The sequence below is a fragment of the Perissodus microlepis genome, chromosome 11, assembly GCF_051167445.1.
Source record: "Perissodus microlepis isolate ML-2025 ecotype Zambia chromosome 11, ASM5116744v1, whole genome shotgun sequence".
Classification (NCBI taxonomy): Eukaryota; Metazoa; Chordata; class Actinopteri; order Cichliformes; family Cichlidae; genus Perissodus; species Perissodus microlepis.
Genome location: NC_140471.1, coordinates 21592131 through 21617955, shown reverse-complemented (window position 1 = coordinate 21617955; position 25825 = coordinate 21592131). Strand labels below are relative to the sequence as shown.

The 25825-nt window shown below is 40.0% G+C and overlaps 1 protein-coding gene and 1 long non-coding RNA gene across 3 annotated transcripts in view; both read right to left on the bottom strand.

The window, feature by feature from the left end:
* Positions 1–313: 313 nt before the first annotated feature.
* Positions 314–11876, bottom strand: LOC146377746 (uncharacterized). The gene is made up of 3 exons (XR_014801573.1): positions 11653–11876; positions 10574–10732; positions 314–3574 (listed from the first exon to the last, which is right to left on the bottom strand). It is a non-coding gene; the product is annotated as an uncharacterized LOC146377746 (long non-coding RNA).
* A 6798-nt stretch (positions 11877–18674) lies between these two features.
* Positions 18675–25825, bottom strand: part of efna3b (ephrin-A3b) — a 69346-nt gene continuing 62195 nt past the window's right edge. For both annotated transcript variants that reach the window (XM_084943172.1, XM_084943173.1), the window contains one exon: positions 18675–20346. In XM_084943172.1, the coding sequence (XP_084799298.1) occupies positions 20228–20346 (119 nt within the window). In that variant the 3' untranslated portion in view covers positions 18675–20227. The remainder of the gene's footprint in view (positions 20347–25825) is intronic.

Sequence of the window (25825 nt, the reverse complement as noted above, 5' to 3'; positions counted from 1 at the left end):
TTTCCGTTTTTTCTTTTCTATCTACCAGTTTCATGGGAGTTGCACAAACATGCTCAGCCTTGGCAAAAACAGGAAGCGTGCAGGCTCAAATCCCCCCTTGTAAAACCAGAGCAAGATTTTCTATATTAATAACTTGTTTTTTTTATGTAATAGTCCAAAATAGATGTTATCAAACCGTCATGTAGGATGACATTTTGATTGCAAAAAAATAAGCTGAAGTGAGGAGAAGGGTTAGTCCACAAATATTTTTAAAATCTTTATTTTTGAAGATACCAGATAGCCCTTCCTGATGTACAACAAAACAGGGAGATTTTTTTTTTCATCAATTCATAAATATCTCACCTTAAAAATTAATTAAATGGTTGTAACAAAAAACATTTTATACAGTAAAATACAGACGATTTTGAGCCATGGATATGCACTGATACATTAACTGTACCTGAAATTATTTAATACAATAAACGTAATATAAATGAAAGTTTAGTTGCTATTTTTCATTAACCAATGGATGAGGAGATAACGTAATGCCCCTTCTTCTTGTGTTAGTTTACTTTTTACATTTGCTGAAATAAATGACTAAAGTTTGTGATGCTAGTTTTAATCAGACCAAAGAGGAAATTGATGCCTCTGAGTTTATATAAACTAGTATCTCTTTAAAGGCAATGCAGTCTTTCTCAAGTAGCAATGTATAATCCATGTTAAATTAGGTAGAGACCAACGCAAATACCAGAGAAACCTGAGAACTTACACTGCCTAAGAGGTGTCAAATCAACTTTTAATTAGTGTGTACTATTTGTGTAGCCCTCCATTTTTTTTTCCACAATATCGATACACACAAGGGCAAAGGTATTATGATATATACTATAGTATTATGATACAACCGCTGGATGCTGGAGTATTTCTCCAGTTAGCACTGGTTCCTGGTAGTTTCTGTCAGTAGCTCCATCAAAAACCTTCTAGTGATTACTAGTGGTTGCTAGCACATTGCTTAGTTAGCAAGTTCAATAAAAAGGTTCATGTTTGGCTGCCAGTTTGTTCTTTTGCATCACTTCCACTTTCCCACGCTCTAAAACTCAATACATCATTGCTGTAGTCCAGACATATTTCTGCCCACCTTGTTTAGGTCAATCAGCCTACATGCTTGCACTTTAAATTGCACTGCTCATCTTTCGTCCTCCCTTGCAGACTCCTTAATGCAACCCACCTCCTCCACATCTCCACCTCACACAAGTCCCTCCATACAAGCCTCAATCTCATCTTTGTCATCACCAGCATTTATACTCTGAGAGGTCCTGTCCTATTTCCCATCTCTGTGTTAATGTCATTCAAATTGTCAAATAGCATGGCTGATTTTGTACATCATTAAATCCTATTCAGTTTCTTCCAGTGATCTCTCCTAATTGAATTACTTGTTCACTAAATTGCTTGTTTGCCTTACACTTTTCACCATGTTGCTACAGCTCAGAGAGCAGAAGGCGAGTATTTGAAGAGAAATCTGTCACTTCCATTAAAACTACAACTGCAGCAATGTACTAGTAACCAGATCATTCACAACTGGTTGGACAATACACATTTTTTACCTAGTGACAGGTTTTTGCCAGGGGGGGTCACTGACCGGCCTGTGGGCTAGTGTGAATGGAGCTTTAGCAGAGATTTTCCTGGCGACTGTCATCAGCTTCCAGCAACCACTTACAACATGTTGGGGAATGTGTATTTTTCCCTCAAGACCAGTGTTTGCTAGATGGTTGCAGATGGTCGTCATGTCAAACAGACCATTTCTCTCTCCTTATGTCATTGTCATCCCCCAAAATGGCAGAAAAATTAACATACCATGGTTAGAAGTCACGTTTGTAAAACCTCAGTAATGTTCCAGGATCCTTTACAGTATAAAGTATACATAGCATATAGTAAAGAAGTTTTTGGTTACTATTTTCATATCTCATATCAATCTAAAGTACTGTCCAAAAGATATTGACTGTAAATCTGAGGTGCAGACACGACATTGACTCACCTTGTGAGTTAAGTGTCTTTTTATGCTTTAATGATTCATAGGTCAGTGGACGGATTGAAAATGAGTGAAAAAGCAATAAAAGATCAAAGAAATTGTGCCTCAAGACTTTTATACGCCACTGTAGCTTATAAAAACAATACCAGTCTCAGTGCAGTGCTTTAGAGCAAGTCAAGAGAGCATGAAAATCTGTACAACTGTATAAAAAAAAGTGAGACAGTCCATCCTATTGGAGGGGAAATATTACACTCCAGACTAAAGTGGTGTATACATTAACAGAGAAACATTTCTCCTGCTAGAGTTGCACAGCTTGAATGGCTAAAAATAACAATAGAGCTGAATCAACACCACTCTGACACCACATCAACAAAAGATGCTTCATTAACACGTGATCTGCTACATTCGATTGTATAAAGTAGTCCTGCAATGGCTAAACGAACAACAGTAGATACAGAACAAAAAAAATAAATTTACACCCTCGCTCAGATACTATCCCAGGGGGGCTGGAAACATATATTACCAGGTTTTTGGGTGCGTAATGTCAGAAATAATCAGGCTTTTAGTTTCAGCTTTGGTTGATGACTGACATATTACCCTGATACATTCAGTTAATGCATTTGTGTTTACATGAATTTGTGGAGTAATCACTGCTAATTAAAGGTAAGGTCAAAAACAGGTAAATTAGCAAAATTAGCAATGCTGCAGAGTAACTTTCTTTCAGTGAATTTTCTGTGTATACATTCACTATCTGCAGAGGCTCAATCACATTAATTATGTTTGGGTCTTTGGATGGTTTGTTATTAAATTTGGTCTCAACAGTGTTTAAGATTTAAATGATTTCTCATTTCTGGACTTTTCTTCTAGACAACCAAAGATCTTACCATCCAAAAGCTTGTACTTTCTGAAAGTGAAATAAAAACTTTGTGCAACCAGAGAACGCTGGGATGAATAAAAACAGGAACTTTTTGTGCATTTTGTACAGTTTACAAGGCTGCACTGTATGAGGCAAGTATAACTGTACATTACAAATCAGAAGTAACATAAAAAGTGAATACCTGCCTTCCAGCTGTTACCTTCTGGAAAGATATGGATGCGATTTTCCTCAGATATCTTGTCCTCAGTTGTAAATATTGATAAGAATTACCTCATGCCTTAGTACAGTCCACATCATCAGATGGTGAAAGAATTTCTATGGGAGCAGAGGTTAAGATGGATTGGACTTTCTTTTTCAACTCAACTGTGCCGTCCATACATTCAGGACATATTGTTCATTTAACCATCATTCTAAGTTCTCTCTTCAAATGGATGAATAATATATTACAGGCAAACCATATAATTTTATATTAAGAGTTATTGTACATTGTATTTTATATGCATAGTGTTCTCTATGTTAAAGCACGACGTCTTGTTTTTATTTGTAGGCTGTGTACACTGTGGACCCTGAGCTTCGCAGTTTCATCCCTCTCTATACTAATACAGAGATGACAATAAAGTTCACTTTGACTTTGACATAGGCGTTAAAGACTTTAAGCGGCCATCCTTCCCTGTGGCGTATCTGGACCAAATCTGAGGAAGAGAAATAGGCATTATTTAGGATTTGTCATGGTGAAAGTGCAGTCAGTGAGCACTGATTCTATTGTGTGCACAAGCAGGAAAAATATTGGCTTTTGCCTCACAGATTTCCCCACTTGGATGCTGTAAAAGAAACAAAAAAAAAAAAACCCAATAGCGTTTAATTTGTGGCCAATGTGAAAACAGACCCCTGAAGCCTACAACAGAAAGATAGCATCAGCAGAAATGCATCGTTTGATCTGCAGCACCCATCACAGCAGGACTGCGCTCTTTATTCTAATCCTAGCAGGAAAAATAACAATTGCAGTTACAGATGGAAAGCTGAATGTATGTGTTTAATACTGGCGAAAGCAAACAGTATTACAGTGAGGCTGAGTAGTTAGATTTAATGGGAAACCATTGTGGTGAAATGAAATAGACACAAATGGCTGTGCGTCAAGGGATGACCTTTTTCAGATTCAAAAAAACAAAATAGGGGTTAAGGTTAGAAGACTGTAAAGGCGAAGTACATTACATAACAGCCATGCGTTAGATAATGCATGAATGTCATATGAAGTTTATTATTAATAAATGTTTGTACAAAACAATGTCTCTAATGCGTTTCACCGCAGTAGCACACATTTGAAATAAGGCTGACAATATAGGACGTGGCTCAGTCTATATTATGAAATGTAGTGACCTGAACACACCCGTTATGTCAGTTGCATATAAGATTTATCACAGTAATAACAATAACTGCGTTATACAATTGTCATTATAATATCCCGATTCTCATAGTCATTATCAAAACAGTTGGTGTATTTCTGGCATCTGATTTATGCAAAGGTCAGAGGTCAGAGGGGATCAGGACAGCGCAGCAAAAAAGCCAACAGTTATGAAATCGCTGCAAATTACGAGCCATAGGCTTTGGTGAAATCCCATCACGAAAGAAAGTGTATTTCAATGTCTGCGAATCTTATAAAAACAATCAAAAAGATTAAAGCGTCATTTTGTAAATTCTTGCTTTTTCATCTGGCATTTATCCTCAAAAATCTTGACCCCGATCGCACAAGGGGCACAGAGTATGAGTGATGCAGTTCAAGATGAATCCCAATCAAAAGGATGTTCTATAATTAGAATCAGAGGGGTTCATCTGCCTCTAACATGCCCCCATATAATGCAAGGGCATTCTGGGACACAAGAAGAACAGCTTTCAGAAACTCGACATGAAGCTCCTGCAACATTAAGCCAATGTTGATTTGTAATTACATGAGATAAGAAGATGAGTGGAGGTTTAGTGCATGTCTTGACTAAACGAGAGAGGTTATTTGTGTTCCAGGGGGCCACGGGATGATACACTCATTTTACAAGCTTAGGCCACTGCACTGCCTGCTCAGAGCATCAAGTCCACGAGAGGATCTTTGCCTCATTCTCTTTTGTGCTTCCATGTGCTAACAAAGCACGTGTAATTAAACGCCGATGCAGAAGCACACATGTTCATGTGTAATGACAGTCTGGAAGATCCTTATTCCCACTCTTTATTTCCTGCTTGGAACTAAATGAACATAACCTACATTGCCAGGATGCAGGTTACAGCCTCGGAGATGTTTACTAATCAGCATCTGTGAGTGTGTATTTGTTTTTTCGCCGTCAGCTAGAAGAGTCAGTTTAGAATTTATTTTATTATGAGTATTAATGCAGCTAGGACATTTGGTGATATCAAGGATGTCTCCCTCAAGAAAAAATGAAACGTAAGCGTCTCCATTGTGCTCTCCTTTTGGAATTAGAATGAGTGGAAAGCGGTGATGGTGTCGTCAGTGTGCAGGTAAAAACAGAGCACAGCTTCTGCACTGGCTTTTTAATCAACACCTACTGTACGGCCTTGGGTTTGTATTCTGCCATGTCACTTTGTTCCAGCAAATCAGAGCCAAAATTCACATCGAAAGCTGAATGCAGTAAAAAACAAACCAAAAAAGTTCTTATACACTGCATGTAGCGAGGCTACACAGCCATTTGAGATCCGATTGTTTTATACACACATGCACACGCATGTGCACACTGTCAGTGTCCCACTAGTTGTTATTTTTTCCCCCATTAATTCCTCTATTTGGGCCAAGCATTACTTTGCAAGTTGCAGCATGATCACAGCTTCAGTCGTGCTCATCAGCTTGTGTGTGTGTGTGTGTGTGTGTGTCTGTGTGTGTGTGTGTGTGTCTGTGTGTGGGCCATGACGGCTCAGCTGTTTGCTTCAAAGTTGTTGGGCATTTGAGAGACTTGTGGATAACAGTGGCGATGGCAGTCTTAGAGTAAAGAAAAAAATGATGTCTGCTTTTTATGCAGGACAACAAAAAAAAGCAGCTAGAGTCAAAATGAGGCGCGCAAGAGATTAAGTGGAAATCTAGGGACAAAACAGCAGCTAGACGACACACCATATGCCTCATGGTCCATTAAGCAGCACTTCAGTCTAGCTGAATGCCACAGATTTTCAAAGACCAACTTAGCCAACCAACAAATAATAGCAGAGCTTTCCATTTTATTCCTCATTTCCACATAAATTACTTAGACACAAGAGAACCGTTTTTTCTGTTCATTCATAAATTAAAGAAATAATTTAACTCCCAATTGAGTGTTTGAGTATTAAACAGTAACCTACACAGTCAAAAAGACATAGTGGAAAATGCACTAGAGGTGGGTCTTAGCTTAACTTAGCACGAAGACTGACAGTAAATAACTACAGTCACGTGAAAAAAAAACTTAATCCTTACTGCTTCCGAAGGAATTTAAGAGGGTAAGAATGAGCCGTTATATTATACTCGGTTAATTGATCATCAGAAATTTCAGCCTCATGTTACATGTTTACATTGAAAATTCATGACAGTACAATTAGGAAAAGGACTGAACTAAAAGACTGACGTATGTTTATTGGAAAGGGTTGTTGGGAATGGGGAAATTAAAACCCTTTAAAAAACACATTTCTATGTATCTGTGAGTCTACAGAAGTAGAGGGTGTGACATTTAAAAAGTGCATTTAAGGTTTATGGCAACGTTTAATCTGTGACACTGCATGAGATGAGAAAGTATAATTGAGCAATATTTTTAATTTAATGCAATTTAAGAAAAATCTAAATGGAAATTGCCACATTTAAGCAAACAGCTTCGTGTTTGTTATATTCTGATGAGCATCAGAGAATCATTTTCACCATCCCGACCTGACATTTGGGCTGTGAAGTAAACATATTTCTCTTTTCACGTGACATGGATAAATGGATGAATAATGGAACGGCAACCGTACCCTCTTCTGCAGGTGGTATGATGGCACGTGTGTCACCATGTGTGATAAATCCTTTTGGTCTGAAGACCTCACATGACAAACAACACAATATGTCCACCGTGATGGCAGCCTTAGGTTTGTGTTTATGTGTTGTGTTGTACGTATGTACAGAATTAGGTTAAAGTGTGCTCCGTACATGATATGCTCTCTAGACTTTGGCTAAAAATCAATCAACTGGCAGAAAAGAGACAAGATATGTATCATTTCAGAGATATTGACCACAGGTACATTAGTTTGTTCATGTTCACTCATGTGTGACATTTTGACATGAATCAGACAATGACAATGATTCGCCCAGGCTTGCCACATATGTCACAGACCACACATCTCTATGTCACGTGTTCTTTGTTATACATGTGTATTGTTAGTGTCTCATAGTTGAACTCTGTGTAGTGTTTCTTCTGTTTTGAAAAGCTTGAGGTGTGTGTTCATGAGTGACATGCTTTTTGAAACCATAGTACCATGTTTCTGTTAAAAGGTAACTGTTACTACTACACAAGCAGTCCCAGTGGAAGGAGATACATGAAGAGGATGTGGGACCTATGGAATATTCAACACGCAGTATCTACACTGACGAGGAAATAGAAGATGTGGAGGGTAAAGGCAGCAGCGGTTCCTGTGATAAAATGGAGCAAATAGGACAGCGACCTCCAAACTGGGCGAGTGGATCCAGCATCGGGCAGTTCCCAGGAACGACATCAGAGAAGAGCGCAGTCCTAGGAAGATACTTCGCAGGACCCTCAAGCTCCAAGGCCTCTGGTAGAGGACAAGCGCTTTCTAATTAGCACACACCCACTCACATGACAATGAATGCATCTGGAGTAATTTGGGATTCGGTATCTTGCCCAGGAATGCTTTGACGCGTGGACTGAAGGAGCCAAGAGTCAAATAACTCACCTTCTACTACCTCAGCTACTGTTATTGGTGTGGCCTTTTAGTTGGTGCCTTTTTCTCTCATCAAAAACGTTGCTGTATATATGCTGTATATCTACCAGGGTAAGACCTTAGAGTATAAACAAATTTGGTGAAGGAGTGACAGTACTTGCATTGGATCACTGGCTTCAAAATTATCAAATAAAATTTTAAAAAAACTGAAAAAAAAACAATGCATAGGTAACACGTCTACAGTAAGCCACTATTATGTGACTTCCTGCCTGCACACGTCATATAAAGAGGTAGAACAATTGGTTGTCGTCATTAGCATTTCACACACTCCAAAATAAAGACTAAAGACTATCACTCCGGAAATCCTGGCTCAGATAATCTGGTGCTTACAGGATAAGAAAAGAGGACTTGGCGATTAAATCGCACAACTCCATTTCTCTGATTAATCAATTAGACCTAACTCCATTAAGTCTATCTGAGACACGGTCTCACAGTAAAACCTGTTCTAAGAAGTACAAACACTACGTTGCAACGTTGCTATCTCTCATAATGGTGCACTGACCTTGGAAACATTTCAAATACTTTATATAAGCAATATGCTTTTCTAGTATCTTGATCTGACAAATCATAGCAGGATGTTTTCACTCTCCGGTCTCGGTGAGTCTTTCATCTCAAGTGTGCATTTAAATGTTTGCACAGTGTTAAAGTACATGTGTACTGATGTGTGTGCCAGACAGAGACAGAGTAAATATAACCATCCCATCTGTCGGGGCTGTGCAGGTGCTGTCTTAGAAGCGGAAGATTAGTGCTAAACTTGGAGAAGAGGGGGACTTGTGAGGAGGGGACAAGGGGCAAGTTAGGCGGTGACTAATGCCAAAGGCATAAATCTGGGGGAGACTGACAGCATCAGAGCAGCCGCTCGGAGGGAGGATGAGTAAAACGGAGAGACAGCAGAGCATGTGTGTGATGTGACGGGAGGGCCGTGCATGTTGCGCCCACACGAGAGATGAGGAACCGGGAGAAAGGAAAATGTACAGATAAGGAAGACAGGATGATAAAGAGAACTCACACAATTCCTTATCTCATTAAGTCATTAAGTATGGTTGGACACATATATCCATACCCTAGTCAGGGTGATTAAGCAGTTGAAGCAAGAAAAAGCAAATCTCTTTGAGCATGAAAGCAAAATTGCTTTTAGTGAATGTGTGTATGTGAATGTGTGAGTTTCTGTCACCAGAGACTGGATTACTCCACGATTCACATCAAAACTGCTAGGTATTTCAGATAAAAAAAGATTTTTGCTTCATGAGAAATCCATGGAAACGTCCACAGTGATGAACAAAGTAAGGTTGTCTTTTCACCTCTGAGCTAAAATTCTGGGTATGCTGCTGAGTTTTCTAAGAAAAACTTAAAGTTGCATTCATCTAAATGTCCCTATTTTAGAACAGAACTTAGAAGCAAAATCCACAAATCATGTCCTCTGGTTATTCCTTTAGCATCATGCTTTGTGAGATCAGATGATAAACTTAGCGCTTTAAATGCAGAACAGAGAATTGGGCAGCTTTTGTCGCAAGAGATTCAAAGAGACACAAAAGTTAACATGAAAAGTTTTACAGTTTTTACAGACACATGCTGTTCACCAAATCTTCACAACAGACAGAAAAAAGAAAAGAGTTTTTCTATAAGGTTGGCAAAAAATAAGCCGTTTACAGAGGTGCTAATGAGCTGCTCCAAGCTGTCCTTTCCAGTGTTTGTACAGCAGGGGTTACACTCATTATAATATATGAGTTTTCTTCTGTTTACTCAGAAGAACTCATTGTTGTTTCTCCAATAAGTGAATAGCACATGGCTACCTGTTAACAAGTGTCATGTTCCCACGTGTGTTTGTGGTTTCTGCTTCTTCTTTTTTTTTTTTAAGGTTGTTTGGGATTCATAGTTTTATTTATTGGTCTGTGTATATAGATATATTTAAATCTTCAGTCTTACAAGCCTTTAGTGGAATCTTTAGTTCTTGTGTCAGCTGCCCAGTTAAGTTCATTTATGCGTCTGTTTCCCCATTTAATCATGGTTCTCACTTCCTGTTTTATTTTGATAGTTTTGTTTCTAGTGCCTTGTGTCCAATTTTACTTCCTCCCTCCTGTCTCATTGTCTGTGATTATTGTCATTTGCGTGTCCTGCTCTGTTCACTTCTCCTAACTGGCCTCATGTGTATAAATGGTGCTATCTCAGTCTCAGTCTTGGTCTCAGCATCTTTTAATGTCTTCTGCATGTCTCACTCAGTTTTGATTTTTTTTTTTTTTATACTTTCACTGGACTTTATATCTTAGACCTTTCATCATCTGAAATAAAGGCTCGTCTTTTGTTCCTTTAGTTGTTTTTTTGAATCTGCGTTTGGGTTCAGATCTCATGCTTTGTGACAGCCTGACTCTGCCATCAATGTTAAAAGGTCAAATGAAATGTAAATCACATGCAGTGTTTCACAAACATATGTGCCGATTTAATGTGAGAGAGAAAAGCAGAAATTGCAATAAATAAATAAATAAATAATCATACTAATTCAAGTCATATAAGACAGGTTAAATGATCAGCATCAGTAATCAGGGATAAAACTGCATCTCTCAAATGGGTCAAAGAGAGTTGCTTAACATTAGAATCAAAACTATAAAATTCAGAATGGAAACTGTGTAAGAAGGTTTGAGACCTTAGATACATGTCATTATCCTGAAATTTAAAACAAACAACAACAAAAAACCAAGAAAAAACTTTTTGAATTTTTGTTAATATGTAGGAGAATTTACCTGAGGTGCATCGCTTGATCACCCACACCCAGGTTTAAACACCATGTAGGCGTTATGATTAAAAAGGTGGGTGAGACGGCTTTGTGAATTTGACTGCAGGTTCCACCGCATTCGGTGACTCAGGAGGCTTTCACCTTCTGGGCTGGTTCTGGAAAGATGCTGCATCATTAAGCACACACACACACACACACACACACACACACACACACACATAGACACACATACACAGACACATCATATGCATCAGCACCAAACAACATGTAATCCAGTACATCTTGACGCAATCACCCTTATGTTCAGTCAGAGCCCTGACTGAAACACATTAAATACTGAATTAACATGCAGGCAGAAAGGCGAGGGTCAGGTTATTCAAACAGGAACCATAAGGCAGAGTAGGAGGGCTTCCCTTGTGGCTGCATCAGTCACAGGACTCATCAGCACACAGACGTGCCTTAGGGGACATGGAAAGTTGGTGTGTCTCAACAGGGGGATCGTCTGTTTCATATATGCTCTAGTCATTTCTGTGGGTTGAAGGAAGGTCTGGCTAAAACCACGTCTTAAAGTAAAAGTACAAATTCCAGCACCTTGGCCAACAGTTCTGATAACAGTGTAATGACTAAAGTTATTTTTAAGCTCAGAAAGCCACAAAGAATAAACTGAGTGAGTAAACATGAATGGACCTTGCATTTTCTGATTGACTACTCGACGCCCTGTTCCAACACTGGTTCAAACACTGCACTGCTCAGTGTAATTATGTAGCTTTAATACTCTATTGGCATTTTTCCATTTTTAGCTTGAAATACTGCCTGGTCAATTCATTAGGTACACCTTGTTAGTACCACGTTGAACCCATTCTTGCCTTCAGAACTCCCTTAAGTCTTAATGGCACCGATTCAACAAGGTGCTGGAAACATTGCTCTAAGATTTTGGTCCATATTAACATGAAAGCATCACACAGTTGCTGCAGATTTGTCAGCTGCACATTCGTGATATGAATTTGCTGTTCCAGTGCATCTAAAGGTGCTCTATGGGACTGACTTCTAGTGACTGTGAAGATCATTTGAATTCAGTGAACTTACTGTTATGTTCAAGAGACACGTCTGAGATGCTTCTGGAAGTATTCATCAGAAGATGGGCACACTCTGTTCATAAAGAGATGTGCATGTTAAGTAGCAGTAGCAATACACAGTTAGGCTGCAGTGTTTACATGATGCTCAGTTGGTGCTAAACAGTATCACCCACTCTATTACACCATTAGACCACCAGCATCTGCCCAAACCGTTGATATAGGGCAGGATGGATCCAATAATTTAAAAGAGCATTACAATAAAAACACAGAGCTTTTTAAAAGTGTCATGGCATCATCTAAATTTTTAGCAAACTAAAAAATACTAAAATTAATTATTTCCTCTTTATTTTTTTTATTTTAGTAACTAAATAGTTGTGATATGGTTATGTGGGAAAATCCCAGTAGATCAGCAGTTTCTGAAACACAGACCAGCTCATCTGGCACGAACAACCATACCACGTTCAAAGTCACTTAAATCACTTTTCTTTCTCATTCTGAACTTCAGCAGGTCTTCTCGGTCTTGTCTACATGCCTAAATGCACCGAGTTGCTGCCACGAGACTGGCTGATTAGATATTTGTGTTAATGAGCAGATGAACAGGTTTAACTAATGAGGCAAGTGTGTAGTGGTTGCTTTACCCCCTCATAGCTTTTTGGTGTTGTGCTTGTTAAGAATACATTAGCTAAGATAAGGATAAGAGTTTTAAAAACAGGAGCCGGTGTTTTGTATTTGCATTAAAATTGAAAACAGCTTTAGTGTAAGACAAGACCTGAGGTTAGCCATGCAGCGCAGACTTTTCAGCTTAATTGTAGTGTCAGAGGTTTTCACTGCAGAGCAAAAAACATGGGTAGAACAAGCCTATCGTAAACAGCTTCATATTTACAAGCTTGGCCATGCATAACGTTGGTTTCTCTATAAAACAAACACAATCAGAGAAAGTCGGGGTTATTTTCTCTCGCTCTCTTCAGCCTGACTCATTGTGATAAATGAATGCAGAAAGAAAAGCTGCTTTCAAGTCTTTGGCTGGAAGACCTTGAGTTTACACAGTCATTTGCTGAATCCTTGGATGAGCAGTCCTTGAATAATTTTTCACTGCTCAATATGTTATAGTACGAGTACTAAGACGCAGTCACATTGATTTTAACCTTTACAAAGCCACAGCAAAGCCTTCCCCATGAACTCACCTATTGTGACGTGTGTAAAACTAAACGGTTATATCATAACAGTGACATAAATTTGTGCGATTAATCCAGCAGCTCTGGTTACACAATGTCCATTGTGGTTGTAATGGATTTATGTATTGAGGTAAAGGATTACAAGTCAGGGGCATTAGGGAGCAGTGCCTCTGCACGCCAAAGCTGTGACTGAACAGCATCATCAAGTGGTCAGAACTCGGTGCTGCAGCATGGATGTGTAAGCGCTCCCTTCGTTATGACAAGCATGAAGTATGAGAAGAGTCACAGTTGTGTTTGCGTGAGGAGTGGCTGTTTAATTCAATATATTTTTTCTGTTTTTAATACTTGGAAGTTTGGAGCGTTTGTTTTTTTGTGCAAAACTGAGATATGGCTGCGTCATCTTTAAAATGAAGATATGTGAACAGAAAGACTTGACATCCGTGAGCATGACGAAGAACAATAGCCTGATGTGAATAAAGACTGGGGTTAAAGGACCATCACACACTCTGAACTGTGTGCTCCTTGAAAAAGCAGACTTCATTCTGGCAGAAAATGATTTGTTGAATGGTGTCAGTCATAGTAGTCATCCCTCAAGCCTACTTCTCAAATGCTACTGGAAGTCTGAATCACTGACTGCATCCTTTCCCAGAAGGCTGATGATGTGTCTGCTTCCAGATGGAAATGATGAGCACATTAGATCAGGAGGATGGACAGCTGCTCGTTTTCTTGTGATTTCAATGATAATAAAGAAAGCAATCAAACCGCTTCTTCTTATCTTGGTTACAGATCTGCCCAGGTAGCATAGGAGTGTCTGATTGTATTTCCTTTCAGATAATTATTTTTATACTAAACATTGTTGAGCCCTTCTGCAGCTCCTACTGGCCTTGCAGTGGAAGTGCAGAAATCTTAGAGTGGCGCGTGAGCTATATTACTTAAATGCCTAGATGTGGAAAAAGTGCCTGTGGTAGCCTGGAATATCCAACACTCTACATCATCATACTATCCTGTTTTTCTTTTTAAGATTCATTTTTTTTGTTTGTTTGTTTGTTTTGGGTTTTTTGTTTTAGCTTTTTGTTGACTGGAATTATGTGAGAGAAAGCAGGCAGACTGGATTATATATAACCGTAGAGTTTTCACAGAACCTGAAGTATTTGAAATAAAACCCTGTTCTTGTAGACATAGTTGCTACTCTCTATTTGGTGTTGCAGAGTGGATCTTGGCCAGCAATAGCAGCCAAGCTAAAAGGTATCTGGTACCAAGATGTTAACAACAGCTCTTTTAAGTCCTGTAAGTTGTGAGGTGGGACCCCCATGGGGAATTTGGAGGCCAAGTCAACATCTTAATCTCGTTGTTGTGCTCCTCAAACCATTTCTGAACTATTTTTGCTTTGTGGCAGGGCGCATTATCCTGCTGAAAGAGGCCACATGCATCAGGCAATACTGTTTCCATGAATGAGTGTACGTGGTCTGCAACAATGTAGATGATGTGTGTCAAAGTAACATCCACAGGGATGGCAGAAACCAAGGTTTCCTAGATCAATAGCCAAAGCATCACACTGCCTCCCCTGTCTTGCCTTTTTCCTATATTGCATTGTGGTGCCAGGTGTTCCCCAGGTAAGCGATGCACACGCACCCATGTAAAAGATGTGATTCATCAGACCAACCCACCTTCTTCCATTGCCTCATGGTCCAGTCATGATGCTCACATGTCCATTGTTGGCGATTTCAGTGGTGCACAGGGGTTAGCATGGCTACCCTCACTGCTCTGCAGCTATGCAGTCCCATAAGCAACAAACTGTGATGCACTGTATATTGTAACACCTTTCTATGAGAACCAGCATGAACGTTTCTGGCAGTTTTAACTATAGTAGCTCACCTGTTGGATAAGACCGCAGAGGCTGGCCATTACCCCCTTGCATCAATGAGTCGGACGCCGATGACGCTGTTTCACCATTGTTCACTTGTGATAGATACTGACCATAGCAGGCGAGGGACAGCCCACAAGAGCTGCAGTTTGGGAAATGCTCTGACTCGGTTGTCTAGCCATTAAATTTTGTCAAACTCACTTAAATTCTTACACTTGCCAATTTTTCCTGCTTCTAACACATCAACTTTAAGGACAAAGTCTTCACTTGCTCCATGATGCATCCCACCCACCAACACGTGCCATGATGAAAAGATAATCAGTGTTATTTACTTTACCTGTCAGTGGTTATAATGTCATACCGGATTGGTGTACAGTCATGTGAAAGTCATTAGAAAAGTTCCACAGGTCTCTGAAGTCCTGTGGAAAACTAAGAACACCCTATGATTCAGTAGCTTGTAGAACCACCTTTAGCAGCAATGACTTGAAGGACTTGTTTTCTCTATGAGTTTATCGGTCTCTCACGTCATGGTGTAGGAATTTTGTCCGTCTTTTCTTTACATTGTTGCTTCAGTTAATTTGCACGCACGCCGCACACCTTTCTTTGAGTCCTGCCACAGCATTTCAATCAGGTTGAAGTCTGGACTTTGACTAGGCCATTGCACCACCTTGATTCTTTTCTTTTTCAGCCATTCTGTTGTGAATTTGCTGCTGTGCTTGGGGTCATTGTCCTAATGCATGACACAATTTCAGCCAAGCTTTAACTGTTAGACAGATGGCCTCACATTTGACTCTAGAATACTTTGGCATACAGTAGGGTTCATTGTCGACTTAATGACTGTAAGGTGCCCAGGTCCTGTGCCTGCAAGACAAGCCCTCCACCACCAATCCCGTGCTTAACAGTTAGTATGATGTGTTTGTGCTGATATGTGTGTGGATTTCTCTAAACTAGTCATTATGGCAAAACATCTTAGAAGTCCTGTGGTTTGTTCAGATACAGCTTTGAAAACCTAAGCCGTGTTGACATGTTCTTTTAGAAAGAAGAGGCTTTCTCACAGCAAAACTTCAACAACAAGCCACACCTGTTCAGTTCTTTTCTAACTGTACTGTCATGAACTTAATCAGGCAACATGCTGTCTGAGCCTTGTTGTGTCTGAGATGTAGCTCTTGAATTTAAACAAAACATCTCTTGAACATTGCAGTCTGATCTTGTGGTAAATTTGAGAGGAAATCCACTGTTGGGAAGATTGTGGCATTATGTTAAGAACCCCCTGAATGCTCCAGCCCTGCAAATTGCCAAAACTTGCTAATCATCACTTAAGTGCATTTGATTGTACTTAGCTTTAGGACTGCATATAGTCCTTTGAGCAGTGTCCTTTTCAAATGACTGTAAATATCCACATTTTGACTTCCTGTATAAGCTCATCTTTCTAAATGTCTAACTCTGCATTTCACATCTCCATCTCCTTCTATACCCCAACTCTATCTGTTTATCTCAACCCTTGTGCTGTCCTGTCACTCAGTGGTGAATATGTTACCTCTACCTATATGACAGAAACCTGTTGCATAACATCACAGCCTTTAAGCTTGGCTGCACTCTGACATCAGGAGCAGCATTATCCCTCCATCAGCCGGTCCAGACGTACAGGTACACACTGCTGCCCTGTCCCATTGTCATTCAAATGTTGGGTTGGTGATTGAAGTGCTTATCTCTCCTAATCGGAGTGTGTAAAGGTATTACTGCAGAGGGAGAGCCTTGCCACACCAACTTTGATATGGAAAATCACATCTGTGAGCTCCCAAACAACATTATCTACAGAGAACTGAGTATACCAGGTAAAACCTTTTTTCTGCAACCCCTCCATCTGTTGTCTTGGATTAGCTCCATGCTTATTTTGTTTTTTTTAGATCCTCAAAGACTTAGAGAGCAGGGAGGGTGAGGGAGGAGATTAACAGGGGGAAGCAAATAAAGAGGCGAACACACGTCTTGTTAAAAGTAACATTTGTAAGCTTATTATTTTGTTATCATGATCATTGTTATAACCTCTGTTATGGTTCGTTCAGTTTACAGTTTATTTTCAAGTTCATTTAAAGTCATTCCAGTCGAAGGTAAACATGATTGTAATTGTTGTTTCCAACACTAGTAAATGCTTTTGTTTTGCCAGACAACAATCGGTCACATTTTCTCATTCATACGCACACATGGAAAGATCAGAAACAAAGAGTCTGTCGCTCACTCACTCGCTCGCTCTCTCTCAATAATTTGCACACATGAACGCACCCATGAACACACATACATGTTTTCTCGCCCGCGTGTCTGAGTTCTTAAGTGCAACTTCTTGAAGAGTGATTTAACCTTTCAAACTCTTCAATCCTCCCATTGGACACCCGAACCCAAACCTTTCCTCCTTCACCCTCCCACCATGAGCTATATGTACACCTGGGGCTGGATCACACATGGTCTTTTAATTGGTTGTTTATTTCCACAGGCACAATCTCTTGTCAGGGTGACATTTCATTAGACTTTCTTGCATTCTTTTCAGTTTTTCTTACTAGACATGTTGATCATTTTAACCCATTTAGGTCTCCAAAAAGGCCAAAATAGGTAAAAATTACACCTTTAAAAAGGTTCAAAATATATCTCTGCCTCAGTGAAACATATGCTATCTATATACAATTAATAGCAAACAGACATAGTTTATTTTAAAAGGTTATCACTTTAGTACTTCCCTTTTATAAATCTGGGATTTCTTTAAGATAAAAGCACATGGCCAAAATGAAAACGAGAACAGCTAAAACAGATAACAAATACCAACTTTCTGTCCACACTATAAAATCCTCAACTCAAAAATACTTGATCTTACAATTCCCATGATGCAACTCTGTAACTCCTCTCAGAAGTCATGTCTTGTACAAGCCTATATTTTTCAAATGTCATGGCCCTTACTGATTAAACAAGACATCTATTTAAAATTTCAAGGCTAAAGTTCAGCTTAGTTTACTTATCCGTTTAACTTTTCTAAAGGTTAAAGTTATCATAATTAGGCATGTGGACTGCCAGGAAGCTGTAGCCAGTAGTTGTCTGTTAAGCCACTGAACTGTACCTCTTTCCTGTGCTTGCAGTGTTGGCAAAAGGCTAAAATAATGGCTTCAAAACTGGACTTCACAAACCAATATGTGATGTCGCTGTTGGTGTGCCCATCTTTTATTTACAGTCTATACCCCAGAGCCAGAGATTACATTAAAAAAGTTCTCACGAGTTCACTAATGCTCCTAATTATCTCCTAACTCATGTATATAGTCACCGGAGCGTCTTTTAAAGGAAATAAAGCGACGCGCCGGTGTTGTTGTTAAAAACATAGTATGCAGCATGACTTTACCTTAAAGTTGAACGAGTTGAAGAGAATCACAGAGTGCAGCCCAGGTTTACATAAAGCTTAACCCAACCCAATTTTCAAACTTTTAAAACCCGTCTTCCCATCTCAACATAAGCAGTTATGTACCACAGCAAACTCAAGAAAACTGAAAATTAAAAAAAGAAAGGAAAGGAAAACAACCGCGAAGAAAACTGAGCTTCAAGTTTGTAAAAATGCTTACATCACATTTCACCTCGTCAGATTTCAATACATTAGAATTCCATTCTGTTCTGTTGTGACATTTACACGAGTACTTGAACGCCTCACGTACCGGTGGGCGAGCCGCGTGGCGTCAGTCCTTATCGACTAACGGCCAGCTCACAGTCCATCGTCATCATCCTCTTTATTATCATTATAATCAACATCACCTTCATCATTGTTATCAGCTACTATGGTAAGCCATGCCCTACTAGAGTCCATCCGTTGGCAGGGTAGGGTAACCATGGTGAATAAGGTGCTAGTTGCTATAGAAACGCTATTCTGAAGCAACCAACTGGTACATTTGTTTGAGTTTTGGACTGCTGTACCTCCCCACCAAAGCACTTGGTTTGTATGTATAACTTGCTGCTTTAGTCGTGTTTTGATTTTTTTTTTTTTTTGCGTTTTCATACTTATAAGATGTACAGTATGTGGATGTATGTATTTTTTTAGGCTGTTAGTACCTTTTAAAATAGTCTCTCTCTCGCTCTCAAACACAGACAAACAGCACACTGGAGATGGTTTTGTTTTTTCCCCACTCGGGCACACATAAAACACACTCAAACAGAAACGCAAAAATGTGGCAACTGACATATGGGCGTACAGAGAACAGGGTTGGTAGAGCAGGCCGCTAAACCAACATGGCTTGGACAGGACCTATTTATTGATGCTCGTGTGAGTGACTGCTCCTCCTCTCTCGTCCCCTCCTCCGGGTTCCTCTTCCTCTCCTCTGAACAGCTTGAAGTCGCTTGTGAGGAGCGTAGTATTGCTGAGTGTATCCATGGCTGCTCGATGGCCATCGTGTGCTTCATTAACCTCGGAGCTGGCAGAGGACGAACTGAGTACTTCAAGGAAAAGACAGAAAAGTAGCACAGCAACTTCTAACGTCCACAAACCCTTGCACTGTCTGTCAATGCCACATATTCAGGTTCCTTTCCCCCTCTTCTATCTTTTCCTCAAAATGGTGAGTCGACATTTAAATGCTTTGTATTTTCCCGTGACCCCTTTCTGTCCTTTTGCCTTCTGAGTGCTGATGGTGAACACAGAATGACACAGCATAGTGGAAATGGCAACTGAAACACTGGTGGTCTGGAGTCCCAGGGTCTGTCTGTGTATGAACTACTGGCTACTTTGACTACACGGGGCCAACATAGTTCATCAGCTGGCTCCATTTTTTTTTCCTCTGTGTGCTGGGAAAAGCTCCCAGCATCAAGATAAACAACAACAAGAACAACAAAAAGGCAATTTCAGTTCAGTACCGCTGAAATCTATATGAATCAGTTCATTTCAGTTCTATTTGTTGCAAGAAACTATGGCAACTAGACTTAAGGATTCTTACAGCCAATCAGATCCAAGGGAAAGTCTTCAAATAGGTTTCAGTTTGGTGGTTGGATTTCATCTTTTTATTAGGATTTGAGCTCCACCTCACCTGTGGAATAAATGCTTTGTGTGGTGTGCAGGATTCAACAAGCTCAACATTTGGCCTGCTCATGCACACACACACACACACACACACTCACACACACACACACACACACACACACACACACACACACACACAGAAACAGAACAGAAAAACACACACTCACAAACAGTCTACCCCCACCTGCACCTGTGGGCACAGGCTGACTTTAATGCCAGATATGGTTCAGTCTGTGTCAGCAAGTGTCTGAAGGTGCCTGTACTCTGCCAAAACCACACTCCCTCAAACACACAGCTGTACACACACAGACACACACATGCACGCACGTACACAAAGACACACGCACTCCCCCCCCCACACACACATATTGTGATTCTTCCAAACTCTAATTTCAAAGTCTTGCTCCTCTTGCTTTCTGCTCTATTTGCCTCTCCTCTCCTATCCTCTCCTCAGATATTGTACACCTTCCCAAGGCTAGTTGGCATGGTGACGCTAATGGGATGGCCGTTGCTAGGAGATGCAGAGAGCGGCCAAAAAGAGCATCGTCACGGTGAGAAGAAGGCGATCCCTGGATGGGCTGCTTCCACTGACGCTCTTCTCCAGCTTGGGAATAACAGGATTAAATTCAGCTTGAAAAATAAAAGAGAATGAGAAACTATTAGAACGCAACAACAACAGGAGAGAGACAGAGAGATCTTAATTATAATCATGTCAGATAATTTCTATGTCTGATCTTAGACCATGTTAAGGACAGTTTTTTCCAACTGTCCAATTTATCACCACTATAACCACATGCCACTTTATTAGGTACAAATGTTCAGCAATTTGTTCATGCAAATATCTAATCTAATAATAATATCTAATATCTAATCAACCAATCACATGACAACAACTCAAATGCATTTAGGAACATTAGACATGGTCAAGTAGTATTAGGTAGTTTCTTTGTACATTTTGGGCTCCTTAACATCAAATGAGCATCATTTAAACACCACAGCGATCCTAAACATTGCTGCTGGCCTGACAATCCCTTTATGACCACACTGTACATATCTTCTGATGGCTGCTTCCAACAGGATAATATGCCACGTCAGAGAGATCAAATCATCTCAAACTGGTTTAATGAACATGAAAATGAGTTTATTGTACTCAAAGGACCCCAAAATCACAACCTGAAATCCATCTCAATACAGTAGAGCACCTTTGAGATGTGGTGGAACAGGAGATTCACACCATGAATAAATATCAGTGCCTTGTTAAATAGATGCTCTCTAGGCAAAAGAGGTTCAGGTGTCTGGAGTACACAATAATACACTAAAATAACAGATAATATAAAATATTAGCAAGAGCCTCTACTAAATGAGACTTCAGCTAAACTTCAGGGTACAAAATTTAGGGACTTTTTCCCCCCTCAGGTGATGTGGCTGGGATGTGTTATTCTGTATGGCAAAGTATCACAGGGTGCAGAACCCAAACACACTGAGCATTTCAGGATTTCTGTTGGTGTGTTTTTAGTTTTAAACAAGCATCATTTTTTCAGCTAACTGCTATCTCTAGTTACCTGGCCTCTGTACCAGGACTACAGCTGGCTTCAAATGGAGCACTTTGTTTTACAGTACACTCCACTGACACAAAACAGTCACATTTCCTAAAGAAATATCTTGATTTTTGAAACAAGAATACCATGCTTACACAATCCACAAAGCATAAGTCTGCATTATGTTTGAATTCAGTTGTTCAAAGTCTGGCTCTTTGTCTCAGACGGCATGTTGCCCATCCCTGACTTAGATCATCTGACCAGATTCTCCAGGTGGTTTCAAGTCCAAGTTACAAACAAAGAGGTTTTGTACTTTTTCAGCTGGCACCTCGAAGCATCGGAACAGACTACCCGTTCATATCACATCTGTCCTACATTTTTCCCCTCTAAATCCTCGCTTAAGACCTACCTGTCTGACAGAATTGAGACCCGTATGTAATTGGGTAGGCAATGTAATAAAGCGATTACTGTTTAGATTATCTATTGCCCAGTTGTCTTTTTTCCCTGTGTTTTGGTGGCATACTTGTGCAACACTTTTTTGCTGATTTGAAGCGTTCTCTATAAATAAAACTTGGCTCATCCTTCAGTGGAACATTTAAAAGCGTTTATCTGGCTTCCTAAATGTGCTATAATCTGGTTTCACAGCACAACTTTTTCTCAAATGTGACAAAAAAATGATGACAGCCTGAGAGAACAAAAGGCAGCTTTCAGTCTTACTCCCACTGAAATATGGTCAGTCTGCACTAAAAACAACACAAAGACTGCAGCTGTTACCAGACAGCATTCATTGTTCTAATAAGGTGACACATTGCCCATCATACCTGAGACATAAATCTACTGTATGTACTGTAATCGCCTCAATACCCCTGCACTTACACCTGGAAACAGGCTAAAAATAGGTTTCTTGAGGGCTACACACCAAACTTTGATGTCTAGTCAAAGTGAGAAACACATGACCGAGCAGACAGTTTGCTACAAGCCTGCACCTATGAGACACATGCAGGGGCAGACACTCCCTCTGTAGTCATTTGATTAATAAGACTGGAGACCAGACAGGAGCACAATTTTCTGTCTGTACAGAAGGTCCCTGATGCTGATTAGCAACTATTGTGTTTACGGTCTGATGGCATTGAAATAAAGCAGAGCTGCTCTCAGTGTTTCCACTCGTCGCTGTATCTATCTCCAGAATATTTCCAGCTGCTCCGTGGGTCAGACAGGAGAGTAATGACTCTCTGACACCTGGTTTTAGAGATGGGCTTCTCTGGTATGCTTTGCCAGCCAGTCTAATGAGGTCCATGCAGCAGCGGAGCTCAGGTTAAATGCTTTGACCGTGGTGTAACTGAGTATGCAGCTGAGGGGTCAGGACACTGTGCGGCTTCAAACTGTTGTTTTGGTGCTGACTGACAGAGGAATGTGGTTTTGTAGACACAAACAGCAGACGGCAGAGCATCTCGTACAACTGGTTCCAAAGTGAGGCTCTGCTAATCGCCCCATTACACAGAGACACACAGACACTCATAGTCTGCCACTGCTGTTAATAAACGTATAATTATTGGCGTACAACTTGTTTGTGCAGAGGTCATGTGAGGTGCATTGTGACCTTCTGACATGCTGGGCTGAGCTAAACATACAAACGTCTGCATGTACATATTACAGTGCACAAAAAGCAAGTAGCACCTACCTAATAATTAAGAAGCTCAGACAGCTGTAAGTGTCTATAAATCTGGAAGTCACGAAATACAGTGTTGTGCAAAAGTCTTGAGCCACCCATCATATTTCCTGGGAAACTTGCCAAGACATTTTTGAAACATGTGTAAACCGAAATGGAAATATAGTATGTAAGGCAAAAACAAAGTTTTTACAGTTCTAATGAGCTTGAAAATCACCACCTTCATACTTCTACACAGCCTGAATTCTCTGAGACAAGCTTTCCTGTCATTTCTTCAGGAATAGTTTTCCAGGCTTCTTGAAGGACATTCAAAACTCTTCCTTGGACGTTGGCTGCCTTTCCTTCTGTTCTCTGTCAAGATGATCCCACACTGCTTCAATAATGTTGAGGGCTGGGCTCTGGTGAGGCCAATCAATGATTGATGGTGTTCCACTGTGTGTTTTTCTATTTAGGTGTGTGTTTGCAGCACAGGCAGTGTGTTTGGGATCATTCTCGTGCCAATCAGATGCTTTGCAGATGGTATTTAATTTAAATCAAATCAGAATCAGAAATTTCTCATTTGGATTCATCACTCCATCAGACCTGTTGCTCCCATTTTTGTGTAATTTGGCCTTTTCTCCCTGTTTCCCTTCCATAAGCTTCTTTAAGAGTAGCTTCATTACAGCCACTCTTCAACTGAGGCCATTTCTGATGAAGCTTCAGTACAGTAGATGGAACAGCTGAATATCTAGATGCATCTTTTCTGTGTCAGGTCTTTGCATGATTTCCAGATGCTGGTGTAGATACTATTTTAGAGCTGTCACTTGTTTGTCCACCACTTGTCCAGTTTCCTCAGTTTTTTTTACAGAAAGCACTACACACCCGAAAGAGATTTTATTCTGTCAAACTATATTATCTTTGACATTTTTCATAGACTCAGATAAAGAAATGAAAGGAAATCGTGTGTTTTTGTTACAGGCTGCTAATAATAAAGTGTCTAAAGATGTGCCAACACACAATACTGGTTCATCCCTTGAGTTAAATAAATAAATTGAGTTTTATGCTTGAATGATTAATAGCTCAGTGATAAAGGACTTAACAAAAAAATCATCTGACATTTCCCTCAGACAGAAAGACTGTACTGAAAATTAGTGAAAAATCAGCCAATGCCCAAAGAAAAACCTTGAAAGACTTTCAGGAAGCCTGGAGAACTATTGCTCACGGCCGCTTTTTAAAAACTGCAAGAAAGTCTCCTTGGAAGCCAAATATAGAGTTGATCGTCAGCTTTAGGAGACATGAAGAGGAACCTGCTCCGCTTTGCATAAGTGGAAACATTGTGGAGAGAGTGCCCAGCTTTAAATTCCTCGGCACACTCGTCTCACACGGACTCTAAACACAACCTCTCGCGTGAAGAAGACACAGAAGCCATTTGACTTCTTAGAAACACTGCAAAGAGCAAACCTGCCCAAACAGCTGCTTGTGTCCTTCTACCACAGCTCGGTGGAGTATACTTAGCCTGGCATCTTGGTGTGGTATGCCAGCTGCACTGAGGCTGACAAGAAAGCTGTTCAGAGAGTCATTAAATCAACATAGAGGACAACCAGCTACCTTCACTCGAGCAGGTCTACAGACAATCAAGGTCCAAACGGCAATCTATCCATCTGTAGCACTCAGAGACAAGCTTCAAATTTCATTGTACTCCCATATAATCAAAAATAAAGGCATTCTATTCTAAAATATAAGAAAATAAGAGTAGCTCAAGACTTTTGCACAGTACTGTAGCTTAGACTGGATTACGTCTGTCTAATCTGTGTTTGTGAAGGAGTGTGTGCGCTAAATCCTCTTTTATACACATTTTATACTACATTATGTTACTGTGGGAGTATAAATCTGACCTTATTCTGTATTTTATGAATACTGAGTAATTTAAAAAGAACTTTTACAGCATTATGCAATTCAGTAGAAATGTCCTGGCATAAATAATTTAAGAGTGACTTTGTTGACACTGTGAGATGTGTTGAGTCTTCTCAGAGCTTATAATTTGTGGCGCTCTTGCATCAGAAAGCCCTCATTAAAGGGGCACTGCAGTGATTTAGTACTGCATTTTTACATAGTACTGAGGCTTCAGAGACGCAGGTTAGAAAAAACACAAACACACAAAAACTGTGACCGAGACTGTTACAAGAGCGCCTTTCATCAGATCCCGCCTGACTGGTTCATACACACGTCTTTCAACATAGTCTTTATTTAACAAACATCTCGCAGAGCCTCCGAAGACAATAGTCAACTGTCTGCAAAAGCCGCGCAGCTCTCGCCGCGACTAGTAAACAGAGTTTGACATGCTAAATCAGAAGCAGGTTACTGAAAAATAAAGAGGGAACGTTAGCTAAACAAACACTGGCTGTCCAAACAAACGCCACAAACAAACAGCTGTTAGATTGCTGAAGAAATTCAAAAGAAACTGACAGCAGACCGCATGCATGTATGCAAATAATTACGCTTTCCAGTAGTTTAACTGCAAGTAAACAGAATCATTAGCTGTGACATTTGGAAGGGATAAATGGTAAGATCGGGTTATTCATGTTATTGGGCAAATAATAAATAAAACACATTTTAAATATTTACTTATTTGTTACACTTTGCTCCAGAATGCACTCGACCATCTCGCTTCTGTTTTTCTCGTGTAGTTTTGTAAACCAAATATTTAAGGCGTGTTTAAAGGTTGCAATTGTGTTATTCAGCTCTCCCATACACCACAAAAATGCACAAATAGGTTTGCACGTTACAGCAGACGTGTCAGCTTGCCAGATAGAGATCGTTTAAACTGGTTGAGTGCAAACTGTCTCACAACTCTTTCTACAAATTGATCTAAAAAACAGTGACAGGTACTTTCACACATTCTAAGTCCAGCTAAAACAGTTGT